Source organism: Myiozetetes cayanensis, unplaced genomic scaffold, assembly GCF_022539395.1.
Source record: "Myiozetetes cayanensis isolate MyiCay16 unplaced genomic scaffold, myiCay2020 scf4, whole genome shotgun sequence".
NCBI classification, from domain to species: Eukaryota; Metazoa; Chordata; class Aves; order Passeriformes; family Tyrannidae; genus Myiozetetes; species Myiozetetes cayanensis.
In genome coordinates, this window is record NW_026087631.1 from 65,365,367 (window position 1) to 65,384,150 (window position 18,784).

The window sequence follows — 18,784 nt, forward strand, 5'->3', positions numbered from 1 at the left end:
GTGCTGGACTTTGCATGATGCCCTTACCTTTCTCCTTGCTTGATTTTTGACTCCTGTGATGGTCTTGCCTGTTTCAGATGCCACTCTTCACCTGAAATTTGAAACTTGTAGTTTTCAAGAATGGTCACCAAAATGTTTTGATCTTTTGCTAGCTAGTTGACAGACTAATACCAGGTTAGTGTTTCCTAAAAGTTAAGTGTTCCCAAAGAGTATAGGACTGATCAGAGAATTTCCAGTGTATCTCTGCTTCTTGTTTGTTTTGTCTTCTGTCTTAATTTGATGAGCCACAGTTATTAATGCGTGTCATATTTCTCCTGGTAAAAGCTCTTTTTTTTTTTTTTTTTTTTTAACGTTTTTTAAAGTCTTCATTTTTAAAGGTAAGTGCCTTCACTCAGGAAGAGTTCTTTTGAGTTCTGTCCCTTGTGTAGTGTTGATGTGAGTATTATCACGGCTCTTTCTTGTGCATGTCAGTTTTTCATTAAACAAATAAAACTTGAAGTGCTGTTGACTTGTGCAGTGCTTCATAAATTCCACCTGGAGAGCATCAATCCTGCTTACTCAGTGTAATGAGTCAGTGTCATCAGTAAACTTGTTGATCAATTCCTTCTTTAGATCAGACAGAAACATTGGTATCAGCAGTGGACTTGGTAGCACACCACAGTAATTGGAATTGGTGAACTAGGAATTAATTTTAACTCTCAGGCTGATGTCCTAGGAGGTTTTTTTGTCAATATATCTGTGTTATGAGTTTTTCTTTTTCTACAGAGGCTCCTGGAACATGAAATTAAAATATTGATTTAAATGCATCCAGAATTATATAAGCTTTAAATTTTACTATGAATTTATTATATTGAATTCATGTAAGCTGTCAAATTTAAAACAAATCTTGAAACAAGATGGTGCATATCCTGTGACACAAGGTGGGTCAGTGTGAATTGTGCACAACAAAATGCTTCAGACATTGAATGGGAGGATCAGTTCTACTGATCTGTCATCTTTGTCATCAGTCCTCTGTTTGATCCTGGATGCAACAACAGTGGAGTTGGACACCTGCACGTTGCCCACTGGAGCAGTTGTGCCCTTTGTAGTTATGGTGCCTTCATTCTTTCACAGCTCTTTTCTGACCCAAGGGGATGAATAGTGGGTGAAAATCCTTTTGAGGAGCATATGAGCCTTGCAATGTTTTTGTGTGGCATCAGTAGAGTGCTTCCTCCTTCTGCTAAAAATCATCTGTTCTTTACTGCCAGAAGGCAAAGAAATAAGTATATAAAAAAATCTCACTGAGCTATTTATAGGAAGTGACATAAATCCAGCATAATCTGATGACTTTCTTGTATTCCTTTTTGCTAACTTCCCTTTGCCACCTCCTGTGAGTGACTGTCTTCTGTATCTTGCCTGCCCTTTATGGGCTGTCTCCTGCTTTGTGATACATAAACACGTACTGCCACATTTCCTCAAAGATCACTTACTGTTCTCGGTCATTTACTGCATAAGATATGTGGCACAATATATTCATGTGTCTGGGAGTGTGACAGCTTGCTGTGATCTGTGTTAAATACAAACACAGCACGTGAATGTGATGCACACTGATACAAGCAGCAAATCACAGAATCCAGAGATGAGTAAAACCTGCTAGGTTTAGTCTGATTTCTCTAGTGCCCTGTTCTTTCTCACCTTATTTTCTTATGTTTGAGTTTAGTATTCTTGGGTGCAGTGTTTCAGTTGTCCCGAACCTTTTTCTCATGTAGCATCACTCCTGCAGTTACTAAGCAAGCTTCCTTCCTTACAGAGTGTCCTGGAGATGATACTTGCCCTCTCTTTCCTTTCCAATTCCCTGCCCTGCTCCTTTTCTTCCTGTCTTTCATCCACATGGTGATAGCTGTCTTCATTGTGTTTGTCACCTGATGGCTCCAGAACTCATGTTTAGTTGCTAAAGCCTGGGTCTCCAGCCTGTGGCATGTGTGCTGTAGCTGTTACTGCATCAGGGAGCAAAGATGTGTGGCAGATGTTTCTCAAAAGCTTGTTACCTGCTTAGCTAAGGAGCAGGTAGGTGTTGGTATTTATCCAGAGTTAATACAGCTGGTTCCCTTTGCTGTTTTTTTTTAATGCTGTGTGCACAACCCTCACAAGCATGTGAGTGGAGGGCTAGGGGCTTAGGAATGAGTTGAACTCATCACACTTTCTCAGGCCAGGGCCAGCATTGTAAATGAAACCATGGGCATGTGAATAGTGGAATGTTTTTACACTAAATCCATGTACTTTTTTCCTGTAATTTAGAAAATTTTCAATTAATAGTTTGATCCAAGCTTTGTAACCAACCCAATTTAAAGAATTTGATTGTATGTTTTCTGTTTTTTTATCTCCCTCTAGGTTTGTAGAGCAAAAGTGTGAGTTTCAGTACTACTATTTCCAACTTCATGCAGTCCTGTGAAGCTGATATGGGAAGGGCTGTGGCTTAATATTAGGGTTGAGGAATACTGCTTGTCTAGAATTCACCCCAGGGGAGTGACCCAATTGTGGTATTTATGACTTCTATTGGAAGATCAAAACAAATCTGTGTCCTCTTAAGGGAAGCACCATGATATCAAATGGATGTCTCAGTCCTTCACTGGACCTCCCTGTCAGGAAGGGCAGTGAGTGTGATGGGATGAGTGAAAGGCTTAGTCCAGGGAAATACATATATGTGTGTATATATATGTACATTTCATATATTTTTTTCCTTCTCTTTCCTCTTCCTTTCCACTTAAAGGAAGTTATAAAGTTGAAGTTTTTTAAAAAAGTTGTACTGCTTTGGTCTCCTGTCACCTGTGCTGTGGCAGCTGTTTCATCATCATAAAAGACTGAACTTTAAGAGCCTTCAGCAACAGAAATTGCCTAAGTGCAGAGCAGTAATATTTATTAGTCTAAGCTCATTACTTAATATTTTTGTGGAGCTTTTATAGAACCATGATTTCTAAGCCATGTTTTTTAGCATAGTTACAGGATGATCTGTGCATAATGATCTTCTTGCCTACGTGATACCAGAATAATTGTTTTTACAGCCTGCTCTTGAGGTGCAGAATAAATGATCATTGTAAAGCTTTCTCACATTGTCATCTTTTAATCTTGATCCAGTTATTTACACTGAGCAGCAAGATACAGGGTGCCATGCCCCAGACAGAAAGGAAAATTTACTCCTGCAGCTGGATATTTTAAAATCCCCAGAACAGGACAAACTGTTTTGTTTGGAGAAAGCTAACAAGAAAAATTATTCTTCCCTGGACTTATATTTGACCAGTAAATGTGAAAGAAGGATTAGTTTATAGATTGAGAAATAGAAAAGTTTTCCAATTTCCTTCCCGTCTCGTCAGTTAAGCTCTCCCATTTGAGTTTTCTGTCTTCATACCCTGGGCTTGCAAGGATCCCAGTGGGTCTTCATTATGGCTGCAGGGAATCATGCTGCAAAAGCTGATTGTGGGTTCAGGTCCTTACTTTGTTCTCCCATGCTGCCCATTAATGTGCATGTGCTCTACTGAGATTGGTGTCTTTGAAAAAATGATGTATTTCCCCAAATTGTATGCATCCCCCCTTGTAATATAATAAAATAAACATTGTGAGGAACGAACCTGCTTAAGGGTGGAGAGGGTGTTATCCATTTACCTGCTGCAAAGTGGTGAGGAATTGGAAGGCAGACACTATGGTTATGGGCATATATTTTATTTTTCTCAAATTCTTTTCAGGGTAAGTGAAGAAAAAGAGGTGACAGAAGAACGGCTGAAAGCTGAACAGGAATCATTTGAGAAGAAGATCAGACAGCTAGAGGAACAGAATGAACTTATCATCAAGGAAAGGGAAGATATCCTTTAAAAATACGTGCAATGGCTCACTGAAATAAAAAGTGAACTACAGAGAAATAATTGTGCTAATTTATGGCATAGAATAAATCTGCATGTGCTGCCATTCCAAAGTAATCAGAGAGATGACTTGTCAGCATGTGACTCTGGTTCATTTGAGCTTAAAACTGCCATCCAGCTGTTCCTATGATGTTGTTTTACTGTGAAATAGATATTTGTCAACTAAAAATGACAATAAGGAATTTATGCATTAAAATATGATTATAGGGTTTTTTTAATTTATTTAATTCTGTTAGGTGGTAATAATTTAGGTCTAAAACTTGCATAGTATTCCATTTCTCTCTGTGTCCAGAGAAAGACAACCTACATTGAAGGCATATAAACTATATATAGGTACTAAGGGGTTTTAGCCAATTTTGACTTCTTTTGATGTAGGGTTTGTTTGTTTATAAACAGTTAGCTGATCATTTTTTCTTGCAGACTGTCACGTGCAATTTTTAAGCTCCACAGTCTCAATCTTGGAATATCAGATGCAAAGTCAGTATTACTGCAGGAACTGCAGTTTTCCTTCAATGTGGTGTGACAGACCTTCAGAAAATTTTCACGTTAATTTCTCTTCCAGACCTTTGCTTTTGATGCTTTGTTGTTTAATTTTCAGAGGTCTGATTGTTGGCTGCAGTGGAATGTGGAGGAGACAGTGCTGCAACTACAGCAATAGCAAATAGCGTGTGGTTCATCAAGAGCTGTATTTCCAATAAGGAGGATAATAATGCTGTTTTAGGAAGCGTGGTACAGCCTAGTGTGCAGTACTGTTTTCATTCCTGAGTTATCCCTTTTTCAAGATAAAAATGACAGAAGTTGAGGAAAAGGGCTGCTTGAGATGATGTGGGGCCTGGAGAAGCTATTTCCTGAGAAGAAACTGGAGTGTGTCTGTGGATGCTTTTGAACAGTGACTGGCCATGTAGAAGTAGGTTGGAATAGTGGGGGGCTGAATAGGGGAGAGACAATGCTGAGACCAAAAGGACCTATTCAAGGTACGAGCCAGTGTTGAAGCAGAAATTAACGGACATAAGCAGTCCACAAACTTAAACATGAAGTTGGAGGAAGACTCTAGAAAGTTCAAGCAATCCTATTTCACTGTTTATCCCTGGGAGGCTTAACAAAAAAAGCGGTTTCTTTACGATGGAACTTGGCTTACAGAAGGCACTCAGTGATGTGTGGTCTCTGCCAGCAGGGGATTGCCCTGGGTGACCCAGAAGATCCCTTGTGTCACAGTGGCACTTAATTTGTTAGAAGGAGTTTTGCCTGTTTGTACTAAATAATATACACATCAACAAACTTAGCTGACCATGAGCAGTTACTGGAAAATACTAAATTTGATGTATTCAAGAGCCATTAGATGTGGCTACAGCTCTTCTGCATTGATTTCACTGAATCAGTATTTTGTTGTGTATTACATCTTGTGTATTCAGTCAGCTCGTTAATGTGGGTGGGATGCATGTTCCTGATTAATTTTTTTTAAATTTATCCACATAAAGCTTTCACTAATTTATATAAGGTTTATTTGGCTACTGGGAAGTAGACATTCTTGCTTGTTTTTTTGTTTTGTGGGCTTTTTTTCCTTTATTGTTTTTTTTTTTCCCTTTACTAGAAATAGATTGCACAAGCATGAATATTTTTCCAGAAGTCTGGTAGACATGGCAGAAGGTTAATGCATGCAATTTTACACTTCATAAAACTCTGTAAAACCTAGAAATATAAAACAAGGTTATAATTTAAAACAATATAATTTTAACTACTGCGATACTTGCCTATCAGACATGAATGATTCAAGATCTTCAACGCAACTCTGATCAGTTAATTTTTTAAAACTTGTTGCAGGGACAAGGAATAGTAGAAATGACTTGCTGAGTTTGAATACAGATTATGACCATTTCAAGTACAGCAACTTGAAATTCTTCAAGTTCTTCTGGATTGTGGAACTCACTTGCAAATAAGAAATCAGGGATATAATACCATAAGAAAACATATTCAATTCTGGTAAAATCAGTTTTACTATTCCTCCACCCCAAGCTGATCTATTCTCTATAAAATTACTTTCTTTATTCCAGTATTTCATATTATCCTCTGGTAATAAATTGGTGCTTCTGATATAACTGCAGATATCAAGTGAAGTGTAATTTCATCTTGGTAAAGGTTTATTTCACTTAGCATGGGCAATTTGTGGGTTTTTTTTGGGCAACATGTATTTTGTTGCCTTTTTTTTTTTTCCTTACTGAGATTCTTGCAGATACAGTTTGGTGCTTGAAATCCCTACTTGGAGGCAAATCTGTCTTTATTTTGCTGTGGTTTTCCCCCCTACCCCACCTCCCTGCCCCCCCCCCCGAGAAGCTGTGAGGACCCCTCTGTTAGAATTCATTGCTGATGAACTATTACAGTAGGTTTGGGGGTAGGGAAGTGGGTGGTATTGCAGTGAACTCACTGCAAAACTCTGAGTAACTTGGCAGTATTTAAAGTCCAGTGTCCGTCTGCAGCCCAGGCTCACATTTGCTTTGGAATTGGTCAGTGTCATCTGGGTAGGGTGGGAGCAACAGCTGAAATTTAATGCAAATTTAAAAGTCAGTTCTATCTTTCCATTGCAGTTGACACTTTGAAAATTGGGTAGTTATTTCCAGGGCATTCCTTAGTGGAGGACCGTCCTGATGAGCACACTGAGAACCATAAATAGGACAGACTACTCTTAGCGTTGCCAAGTACTTACTATCACAGAATTAAGGAAAATTAGGCATTTCAAGTAGTCCACAACTTTTTCCTAAAGCAGTATTGTTAGACCTGTCCTATTATAATGTGGAAAAAAGAAGGTATTATGGCTTGTTTTTTCTCAAAGCATTTAACACTTGAAGCCATCTTCTTTCAAAAGAAGCTTGATCTGAAGTGTTTCAAACAATTCTGAAACCAAAAGAGGATCAAAACTTTATTTTGCTTATAATAGGCTCTTGTAAGCCTTTTTTTTCTGGAAAGTTCTATTGCTGCTGTTCCTAGGAAATGTGATGCTTAGTGGTGTTAAGGTGCACGTGCTGTGATGACGTCTCTTGCTGTTATTAAAATCTGCCCAGTTAAGCTGAACTGGAAAATTCAGTAACAGGTACCCGCCCTGTTCTTTTGATACCCTCCACAATGAAAGCATCTTACAGCTACGAAGATGAGAAAGTGGTGGGAAAAAATCCTTTTCTGAAAGTGAAAATTAGCTGAGAGGTAGAGGGAAAAATGTAACTGGAGTGTGTATTGGGAAAGTGAGATCTAGAACCCAGGTGGAAAGAAAGACCTGGAAAAGGAGGTTGGGCTGGGCATGGCAGATGTGAAAGCACTAAAAGCCTGTGACTGATGAATTTAGAAGTGTTTGGGATAAGCAGTCAGGGTTAAGGAAGAGCCAGAACGGTGGCAGTTGGCCTAGGGTCAGGGAGATGGTTGTGAGACAGCTGGTAAAGGCAGGGATGTGTCTGTTCTGTGTATTCCAGCACTCTCCAAACTTTGAAGCAGAATTTGAGGCTAAGCTCCTATGAGAAGGGGTTACCTCCCTCCATGTCTTCCTCAGCATCCACTCTTGGTGTTTGTCTTCTGGACAAGCTAAAATGCTTCTGGTGGCCATCTAAATCCTGGCATTGACTTTGGAGTGTGACTTGCAACTTCATTTTTCTTATTTGTGTTGTTTCATTTGCATTTTCACAATAAGAGATGAGCAGTGTGCAGCACATTATGCACTTAGACAACTTGTGCTGCCTGTTTTTCCAGCTCTGCTAGGAGCTGCTAATAGAAAAGCTTCTGGCTTTCTTTTTTTTTTTTCTTTTTTTTTTTCCCCCTGACATATTTTCATGCACCTATTATTAATTTAGGTCCTAAATATGATTTAATTTAACAATCAGGATAATATCTTTTGTAAGATGCCCCAGTACTGTCATGATAGATGTCTTAGGAAAAAATTTATAATAATGAGATTATTAAGAAACAAATACTACTGTTATTTCAGAGCCCAAAGAAATTATGTTGTGGTCTTTAGCTTGTTATAACCATTAGGGATTTTTTTCATGTAAATTTGATGATGTTGCATAAGTGAAGAAGAAGAAACAATCTCAACATGTCTGTAAAGATTTATTCATTGGGGAAGAGAAAACTTCTTTAAAAAAAATTTGAAAAATTGGTTGTTGAATTCTAAGCTCTGCTTAAATGATCATTATGTAGGCAACGGGTAGGCAAGTAAAGAGAAGAAAAGATTCTCTTTATTACCTACTTCTTTTCGTAAATTTAAATTGATCAGCCCTACTAAACTGCTGTTTTTGCGTATATTTAGAATGTAACCAGGTTAGTTAAGCTTTTTGTTGGAATTATTTTCTGACTAAACATAGACTTAGAGAATGGTTTGGGCTGGGAGGGACCTTGAAGACCAACTAGATCCAAACCCCCTGACCAGGGGCACCTCCCAGTAGACCAGGTTGCTGAAGACCAAGCCAAGTTCACATGATGAATCCCATGTAATTTACTTGGTTAGTCTTAAAATTGATCACAGACTCTGTTTACATATGTCCTTAATATTATAGAACTACTTAATTAGTTGATTTTGCATGCAGTTAACATGAATATTAATTTAACTAAAACAGTTCATTTGCTGATATTGTTAGTGAGACATAGAATATTAATTTGCTGGAAGAATAATGAGCTTTATAAGCATTATCTAGAGACTTTAATAAAATGCTTTTAGTTTTGCCACAGTACTGTTCATTACATTAGTCTTGCATACATAAATTAGCGTACTTACATATTTTCTCCTTCTCCTATCTTACTGTGTTAATGGAGAATTAGTAGTATTTTTTAGAAGAAAAATAGTTTAATGCAAAGAACAAAGTGATAGAAAAGCAGGTATCAGAGTACAGAATTGTACTTGCTTGTTCTGTCATACTTACTTTTCTCTGTAACATTTAGTTTGCTTTTCTGAAAATGGGGAGACAAACATGCACTTCTGTTTACTTTCCTGTTTTTAATCTGACCCATCAGGTTGTCATCACAAGTGAAGAAACAAAAAGGGTCTTGCACAAGGAGGCTTTGGCAATGTATTTGGTGCAATGTGCGTTCCCTGCTTGGCAGATACCTGTGCGTGTCCCTCCCCACGGCAGCTTTTTGCAGGAGGACAGTTAGTCTGGACGCAAAATGACAACACAGTGTCAGGGAGAAGTGGGGTATGCAAATTAACAGTGCAGTTAAGCATGTCATATATATGAAAGTGGGTCCCTGCTTTGTTGCTCATCCTCCCCGCCTGACTCCCACCAAAAAAATGAAGGGCAAGAAGAAAATTTCTATATAAAGACAAATTTGCTCTTTGCAGGAAACTTGTGCATAGTGCTTTTGAAAGTCAAGCTATTTATTTAAAACTCAGTAACAGTTTTAGAGTTTGACTTTGGCTAAGTCTGTTCCTGATGGTATAGTTTCTTACAAGTTATGAACTGAGGGTTTGAAATGACGGTCATTATTTTTCTTTTATTTCTTAACTTGGCTCCCTCAGCTTATCAGTTAAAGTTTTTATCCTTTCTGTTTTTCATATGTGAATGCGTACTGTATATCTTCTTGTGCATCATAATTTGTTTGAAGGTGTGTGAGGAGAATGAAAAAATTAGTATTTTGCTCCTTTTTTATCTAGCTGCTTCACTCTTTGAAGGTGTTTTCCTGGCTGTTATTTCAGGTATCTTACTAGTAAATGTCTCTGAGCAATCCTTGAGGTCTATTGAAAAAACACTGCACTTATTAAAAAGTCCCTGAATATTTATATACTATTCTCTAACTGCAGTATTGGCTAAATAATGTATGTATTTACTAACTTAAATGTAGAAAAATCTGTCAAGGACTATTGGGTAAATAAGGTATTTTGAATTTTTCATGAACTTTTAAACTAAAACAAGGTGAAACATTGTAACGTTTAGTGTTCAAATGGATCAATGGCTGGAAATGCATTTAAAGCTGAGCTTTCTAAGTTTCTAATCCTAGCTAGTGCCTGAGAGCACAAGCTGGCCACATTGTCCATGTTATAAAATAACCAGAATCAACAGGCAACAACAGCGTCTGCAGAATGTGAGCTAGACAGGGGTTTTGCCCTAAACCTTTCCACTCAAGTGGTGCAGGATTGTCTGTGAGGTGGTACTGTCGATACAGAAATAGAGCTGTGGGGTGAGAGATGCAGACTTGCTCTGTGTTTTGTTCTGGGTGTGGAATGGTTCAGTGTGTGGCTGACAGAGGAGAAGACTTTCCCACCGGGCAGCTCTGGTAGAGAATTTTGGAGGCCCCCTGAGGTGAGCGTTGAGGGCTAGTAGCATTCTTGCATCTCCTCCATTTCGTGGCATTTTTATGCTGTAATGATCTGTTCCTGGCACTAAAGACTTGTTGTTTCTGAGCTGTCTGACTGAATAAGTGCTAGAATTCTGCTTTGCGAGGTTGTTGTTAACCACTGGTCCCTACATGCTTCATGGACAGCCTGTCTCCTAGGTCTGGGTTTCTTAAGCAAAGACATGATATTATCTGTGTAAACTATCTGGTGTGGATATGATGATGGGCTGACCCTGTCTAAACTGAACAGGAGAGACCTGTCATTAGAAGTGCACCTTCAGCCATGGTGATCTCATTTATCAACATCAGGTACCATAGGAAGAAAATGCTGAAGTAGTTCAGGTCAAATAAGTATTTCTCTGTAGAAGTCAGGCTGGGCAGTTTAAGTATCTCAGGTGAAAGACAGTTTAGTTTTTTGGTGTTGTGGTTTTTTTGTTTTTTTTTTTTTTTTTCCCCCCCAGACACTTAAACTGACCAGACTGAATTTGACCCCTGGTTTTGTGGTTAGTGCTGAAACATTGGGCTTTAGGCATGTGAGCTCTCAAAGAGATGTTTAAGTTTTCCTTTATGACATTTAGCTCATTTGGAAACAAAGACTGAGATCTTTTAAAAGGAGGCACAAATGCGAAAATGAGATCATTAATTGTTGAAGCTGGTACTGTAACAAATTGACTAGAAATGTGGATTCAGAGAAATTGATGTACTTTATCCTTCCAAACTAAATGAATTCTCCATCTGCTTCAGCTTCTCAGCTATAATGAGGACGTTGGACTGACTCTGCTATTGGTTTCTCTGTCTTCCTGAACTATTTTGGAAAGTTTAAACATTTCTTGCATGATTAAATACACTTTCAATAAATCAATCTCATAGTAATTGTTGTTCAGGAGAGTTCATTATTCAGTTCAGTCTTTTAAATTACTGTTCTTCTTTAAAGGATTCTTCTTACGTAATGGCTTCTGCTAAATCCATTTGCCATGCTCTGGCTTGTAATTACTTTAGATTTGAAGAATAAAATGAATGGCTTTATTATTAATCAGCAGCAAATTTGTCTTACTGTTTTTAGAGTGGCCTTCGCTCATGAAATAGTTTTAATGGTCTAGATAGCAAAACACTTCATACCTCTCTTTCAACAGAGATTTAGTGAAAGCAATCAGATAGTTTTGTGGGGGTTTTTTCTTCCACCACTCCCCCATCAAGCACTTTGTCACAATAACTGTCATCTTGTGTTTGCTGTTGTACGCTGTGGAGCTGCTGGCCCTCTGAAAGCCTAGTTTTGCTACCTGGTTTTAGATTGGAAATTTTTCAGGCTGGGGTAGCCTTTATTTTTGCCTTGTGCCATGGAGAGTACATTGCACTTAAACATAATATTAATTTAACATTCATTTAACACTGGCTATTACAGTGGACATTGGCCTGTGTGAACTTTGTCACTGTTCAAACATGATGAAAACTTAAGCTATTTCTTACCTCCTTTCTATTTTTGTGGGATTTCATAGTCCTTATTGGCCGTGCCTTTATAGTCAGAGTTGCAAGTCTGTGCTCTGCCTCCCCAAAGCAAAATTCCAGCTTGTTTTACAGCAGCTGAGGCTGGGCAGATAACTGTCCTATGTGAATCTTCTCCATTTGGCATCAATTTTTTGTCCATAGTCTCTTGTAAAGTTGTTCAAGCCCATCCTTAATTTTAAGCTGCCAGTCAGTGCAAAGTAATATAAATGCATTTTCAGCCTTGCTAAACTTCTTAGGATCTAGTGGATGTTACATTAATATCTCATTTTCAGAGGCTACTTAGAAAATGAAAGTGGGTTAGTGGTAGAGTTATAGGCATTCAGTAAATCTCAGCTTTTAATTTCTTTAGGAATTCATTGCTATAACAGCACTCTTGGTTTTGTTTCCTCTGTCAATTGAGATGTTTAACCAGGGCTAAGAATTTTGAGTAATGCTGAGGAATTGGAGAAAACATGCAAAGAAAAATGAATAGTATCCTTGAAGTCCTAATTCCCTGACTCTCTAGGAGGTTATTAAAAGTATAAGTGTAAAACTGGATGGAATTTATCCGAATATGTGAACTTCATTGAAGACTTCTATATATACCCTTTATCCTTAGTCGTATTGGCATTACACTCCTTGCTCTAGTTTCAGGAGTTGTAGTTTTTCATTCCACATTTACGTTTTTCACTGCAGATCCTACTATGTATATGTTTATTTAAGTACATCTTTAATTGTGGGAGTGGTAAGCTTTTCCTGATGGCAGTGTGGTCACTTTCATTGCGTAGGTGTCAGCCCCTTCTTGGGACAAAAAAATACCCCAGGGTTTATAGCACAGGGAGTACAGTTGTAGTAATAAGGATTATGTTGCTGATAAGTTCCCCTCAAGGCCCCATGATGGTAATACCCCTATATTTTGTCTTTAAAGAAAACTGCTGAGAGGCAATAATTTTTTTTGTATGTGTCCCATTTTCATTAATGCATGGTAATTGATGGAGTTGCAGTGACTTGTAACAGTAATGAGTTCTAAACATAAGAATGCACTCCTTTCTAATAAGTGAGCACTGCTGGGGTTTAAAAGCGTACTAAATCAGTTGCTTTAGTATGAATTTATTAGTTTTTTTCAGCATTAGCTTTAATAGTAGTTATTTACATAAGCGTACATCCCATTAACCGCCATCAGGGCTGGAAAACATGCTGAACTGTTCATATTTTCATATAATTATTGAACATAATGGTTTCATTTGCATTTCTAAACAGTGATGTTTCTGTCAGGCTTGGAAATAGTGTCTTTACGCAGTCCCTATTTCACATCCACTTATTTGACATCGTTAAATTTTATGCTAATGTGCTTCCCTAGAATGTCATCAGTAGGACAGATGCTTGCACTTTAATATACAAATCAGTGATGCTTTTCCCTCCCCCCTCCCCTGAACTGCAAAAGAAATAAAAAAGCATATCTGCACTTTTTAGATATAGTTTGTTTCATTCTAAAGAATCTGTGAGGACTGAAACTTAGGTTTCAGCCCTACCAGTCACTTCCAAATGCTGTAGTAACAGAGACCTTTGTTATTAGCAGTGGGGGAGGAAAAGTCTTCTAAAGTTCAAGGCAATGATGTGTTAAAATAAAGGTTGTAGCTTTGAGCTTACCTCCTGTGTAAGACCTGGAGCCTCATAGAGCAAGTTGCCCTTTCAGGCAGTGGATTGGCTTTGCTGGCAGCAGAGCATCGCTGTGGAGAAGGTTCAGTGAGGGAGCAGTTTCAGCTGCTGCACTTTGTGCTTGTCAGCAGAAGTGCATGTGGAATTTTACACTGTCAGGTTTTTAGTTTTGCATTTAAATTTTTTTTTTTTTTTTAATATTTTTACTTTTGCAGAGGTGTATAAGACCTCGCTAACCTGGTGATGGTGGTGATTGTATGAATGGTGTTGTCCTGTTTCTTTCTAGAAATGTCAGAGCTCTAGTACTTGTACTGAAGTTAACACAAAAACCTGAGCACCATTGCCAGTACCTCTGCTTCTCAAGGTGGAACGATGGAATAAAAATAAACAAGTACCACCACCAATACCACAATGCTTTTCTTTCATTTGAAAGTGAGATTACCATGTTGCATCTTGTTCCATATGAACTTTTCCTTAGGGCGACTTGCTTATTTTTGCAAGTTGGTTGCTAAGGGTGGAGCAGGTGAGTTGCAACCTGCAGGGTGCAGTTGTGGTCACTGAAGAGGAACCTATGGAGATGGATACATGGTGTGTTGCTTACCAGCCAGACATGACCCACACGAAAGCGTGGAAAGCCAGAGAATGTCCAGCTCAGTTCTTTGCTTCTCCTGCCTTATCAAACGTGTCATTGGGCAACTCTGCTGTCTTCTCTCTTACTTGCCTATTTAAAAATTTGTGGTACTACTTGCTGGCCTTGTTATGACATGAAAGGTTCAATGTGTGCATGTTGCTCAGTTATGGCACTTCATGGACGCGCTCTGAAAATCTTAAATAAAACCAAAAATGTTAGGGTCAAGCAGGAGACTGAGAGAAGTATGTCACGCTGATTTGTCATTTTCATTGTTTTAAGCATAAAAATAGATGTTAATAAGTCTCTCTTGCTTGTGTCACAGAAGAAGGTTTGAAGGAGGTGCCCAAATGGAAAAGGGTGCTTGGACTGAAATGAAAAGGCATATTTTATGCATAAAGGGACACGTGAGCAAACTGGAGATATACTCTGATGGGTTCTGAGCTTATGGTGTCTTTAATTATAGATGATTAACAATTTGCTGGTTGCTTTGCAGACAAGTATAGAGACAAAAATCCCTGCTGGGAAATGCTTGCAGTCTAAGACCTCATTCTGGTGGTGAGTGTAGAACTGTATTTTAAGTAATGAGAAGCAGCAATATTAAAACAACAACAAAAACTTTGCTTTCATTATCTTGAAGAGAACCATTGAATTTTTGAAGGATTCAGTTTTGGGCTAGCAGTAGGGCATGTAACCACTCCATAGCAAACAATCTGGAGCAAGATGCTTTTTGATACACCTTTTACTCGGGATTAAAATAGGACACACCAGTGTGGAGTAGCATTTGGTGAGATGTGCTAATTTCATCTGTGAAGTACTGGGAAATTTAAAGAGAGCACCTCTGCCATGCAGAGCAGGCTGTTGTACTGCAGAGATTCTGAGCTGACCTCTTGTCAATGTCTCATTTAAATCCTGAAAAGAAGTCTCTAGGTAATTGGCAAGTATCCTCATTTTCCTATGTGGCCATAAAAAGGTAACGTATGATGATTTTCAACATCAGAAGATTAACATTTTACCTTTAAATAAAATATGATTAACTGGTGCAGAATTAAAAGTAATAGAACTGAAATATTCAAACTATGACTCTGTGGTGTCAGATTATGTGTCAAATGTGACAGTTTAAGTACTGAAGTGATTTAAAAAATGAGTCAGCTGAAGGATGTATACCACCAAGTATTGAGAATAAAACGGAACAATTGTAGCTATCCAAACTTTCTCGAACCATCCTGGCTGAAGGAACCAAGAGACCAAAATATAGTGTTGTTTACAGTGACCGGGTCTTGCCCAGGTGCCAGTGCAGGTGCAGTGAGGAAGTAGTTGGCATGGTGTGATGGCATCCTAAACTATGATTTTAAGCCATCAGGTGATGATTATGCTTAAATTTAATTGCCAGGCCAAGACTATTGCTTCTGGATTCATCAGCCTGTAGAAAGGTTCAAATATGATTGATCTAGCAATGCATCTTTTCTTTCAACAGTTTGCAGTCAGCCAGGCATTTTCTTGTCCCTGTACAATTTCATTTCTGGTAGATTGGCACATGTTTTGATACATGAAGCCACATATTGGCTGTCTGAATTACTTAGTGTTGCTGTTTGGAAATGTGAAAATGCCCTTGTGAAGGTTTGTCATTTGACTTCTGCATATTTTAAGCCCTTGTTAGGACTTTTTTTCTCCACCTAGTAGTTCTGTAAACTCAGCTTGGAATTTGACAGTAAAGTGGCACCTTGCTGTCTTCTGAAGTCCTGTAAATGAATTTTTAGAGTGCAATTTGGGCATTTAGTAATATTCTTGTAGATGCTGTTTTCAGCACGTTTGTGCACATGAAGCTGTGACACCTTGAAATTTTGTAGGAAGTGCCAAGAGGAGGCGTGGAATACGGCTCACGTTCCACAGTGCAAAAATAAAAGAAATGGTAAATAAAATGTGCTGTGGTCACAAAAATTGGCAGGTCTAATTTTGTTTACATCCAGAGAGCAGAATACTCAAGTAAGTGTGCTGCTTTCGTGCGGTTTTTTTCAGAGAGTAGAATTTTAGTAATTATGTAAAAATGCAAGCAAAGCATTTAACAGCTTTCATAATACATTAACTCTTCCACTGTGGATTTCTTCATATTTCATTGTCTTCAGAGAGAACTCTTTTTGGTTCCTATAAATATTGTTAGGCACATTGATGAAAAATCCTTAGATGCTTTTAAAGATGTTACTCATTGTCTCACAATGGTACAGAATAAGACTCAAGTGAGCACAGCTCTTAATGTCCAGCTGTCACTTCAGGTAACTGGACAAGTCCTGTGAGGCCTTACTGCTCTGTTTCCGTGCAGATAACCATATTTAACTTGTCACTGCTCTCTGCTTTAACCTGCCAATAAATCTACTGCATAAATTTATCCTATGAAAAGACAGAAATTAAAAATAAGAAATATGTTTCTAATTACCTGGAGAGAGAAGTTATGGGAGCAAGTAACTTACCTTCGGGACAGAATTTCTCTGTGGGAAGGATGGCATGGCATTGTCTCTGCTAGTGTGGGCCTAGATTTGGCTACCCTGAAAGGCTCTTGGTTTCCTCAGAAAGCCATCTGGGTATTCTGCCTTAGGTACATCTGCTGTGATGTCTGGGGATCTGTGCACACACAACCTGTGAATCCTAGTTGATTTTAATGAACTGTTTATATTGAACTTCTCTCATGTTGGCAAATTTAATGCTGTATATTACGTTCCTCTTTCTGGAAACGGCCACAGGACAGTCCAAGGAATTCAACAACAACATAATTGCATTGTTCTGACTGAACAGTGAAGGCATCAGAGATTCTTCTGACTCATCTGCAAGGGCCATATGGCTATCAGGAACGTTCTGGCTCTTTCAAACAATCCTCTTTAATATTTTCTATTCCTAAAGCTGTAAATATCTGCCTTGGTTCATTTGTTACTTCTCTTCACTGTGCCATTTTTTAAGGAGCAGTGTTTAAAAAGATCTTCCAATGTTTTTTTGACACCTTTTAATTTCCAAGCTAGACACAGTCACAGCTAGCTTAAACATGCTTGTTCTTGTGCCAGTGTTTTGCTTAATTAGATCTTCCTTCTATTTAATGTGTATGGAGAAGGGATTAGAGCAATAGACATGCCCTGTCTCAAAGGGAAGAGAGAGGACAAGGTGAGAGAAGTTTCTCTTTCACTTGAGTGCATGTCATATGAGTGATGGGAACTGCTTGACTTCTGAATTAGAAAAGGTGAGAAATCTTGGTGGAATGGAACAAGGTTGAGAAGGATTGTATGACTGAAAGGTCAGGGAGCTTAGCAAAGTCAGAACAGCAATGTGTACTAATTGGGGTTTGTTTGCTTTTCCTCCCATGTGAAAGTTACCTTGATGAAGTTCATCTTTGCAAAGCTATGTAGCAAAATTTCTGGTGGGTGTTACAGAAAGTCCCCAAAGGTCAAACTTTTAAATGCGCATATATGGTACAATTAAAGGTTGGTCCTCTTAAGTAACTGCAATGACTGAGGTGACAAATGATGGTGAGACTTTAAATAGGCCTCTTGACTTCCACCATGTCAAAGGTGTCTTGTCAGTTCTTCTTGTTAGGAATTCTGTTCAGTTTGGCTTTACCAGAGAGTTTGTGGAACACCACTGTAATTGTTCTTTTGTTGGTTGTTCAAGGACGTTGAGCTGTTGTGAATGGCTAAAACTGGCAGAGAAAAGGCATCATGTAGCTGGATCTGCATTAGCTGTGTCGCTGTTGGTGTCTCAAAACTGTGAATGGTGCTGCCCAGAGTCCGGATTTACTCCCCACCATTGTAATTTTTACCTTTTAAATACCAATAATAAAGTAGTCTGAGGTTTGGGATCTTCATCTGCAACAGATTTGTATTTCATTTGCTTTTCATGTTGTGAATTTTCACTGTGCGTGAGGAAATAAATATGGCTAAAATAATTCTGAAAAAAAATTACAGAACAGTTGACTATTAATTCGAAGTTACTAAATACTGTCCTTGAGTGTTTATTTGGGCTTTGTCTGCATCTGTCCCTTTTGGGGATGATTTGCAGCCCTTTGCTGTTGGCATGTCTGTTACTCTTTGTAGACACTAGAATAGATTCTCACCTCATATTTCTTAGAAAACATGTGAAAGTTCTGCAGTTAATATCTACTGAAAGAGCCATTATTTTCTGCTGCTCCTTGAGATTAAATAATGTGGGGGTAACTTGCATTGCAGGAGCTTTGCAGTGCAGTTCACAGTTTTGACATAAAATTACTGTGGGCATGCTGAATCAGTGGTATTTTGTCTCCAGTATATCTTCTGGCCCCAAGAGCAACCCGGATGTGTTTGTGAGCAGTAATAAAGACTGGTTTGTTCTCTTCTCTTTTTATAATACTGCATTGCTTTAGGTGTTCTTCTACTTTCTTTTTCTGAATGTCAAGAATTTTATTTTAATAGGACTTGTGAAATCTAGAGACTTATGGAAGATTACTAAATCTGCGAGAAGTTTATAAGGCTCTTGAAGAGTATATGAGATTATACATAAACTCTTCTTCACTCTCTGAATCTGATTGTTAGATGATGTTAAACTTCATTTCCTAGGAAAGAGGTTTTCTGCTCAGGAAAGCAGTACGGTAGGCATATTCTTCAAATTTTCCTGGAAGATAATTAGTCTGTCTTTGGAGTGTGTTGCCCAATGTGGATCTGTTCTTCAGTGCTCTGTGTTTTGAAAGCGCTGGGTTGTGTGTTTGCTGTAGGTTGATTCAGTTAGGCAGATACGTAAATCCCTACATTTTGTCACTTTGTATCACACTTTGCATATTTTTTGGTTTACCATT

General features: G+C 38.3%; 1 protein-coding gene across 1 annotated transcript in view; it reads left to right on the forward strand.

Annotated features, from left to right (window-relative positions):
- Positions 1-18,784, forward strand: part of KIAA1328 (KIAA1328 ortholog) — a 175,571-nt gene that overhangs the window by 14,925 nt on the left and 141,862 nt on the right. The window contains exon 5 of the mRNA XM_050329208.1: positions 3,720-3,835. Coding sequence (XP_050185165.1) covers positions 3,720-3,835 — 116 coding nt within the window. The remainder of the gene's footprint in view (positions 1-3,719; positions 3,836-18,784) is intronic.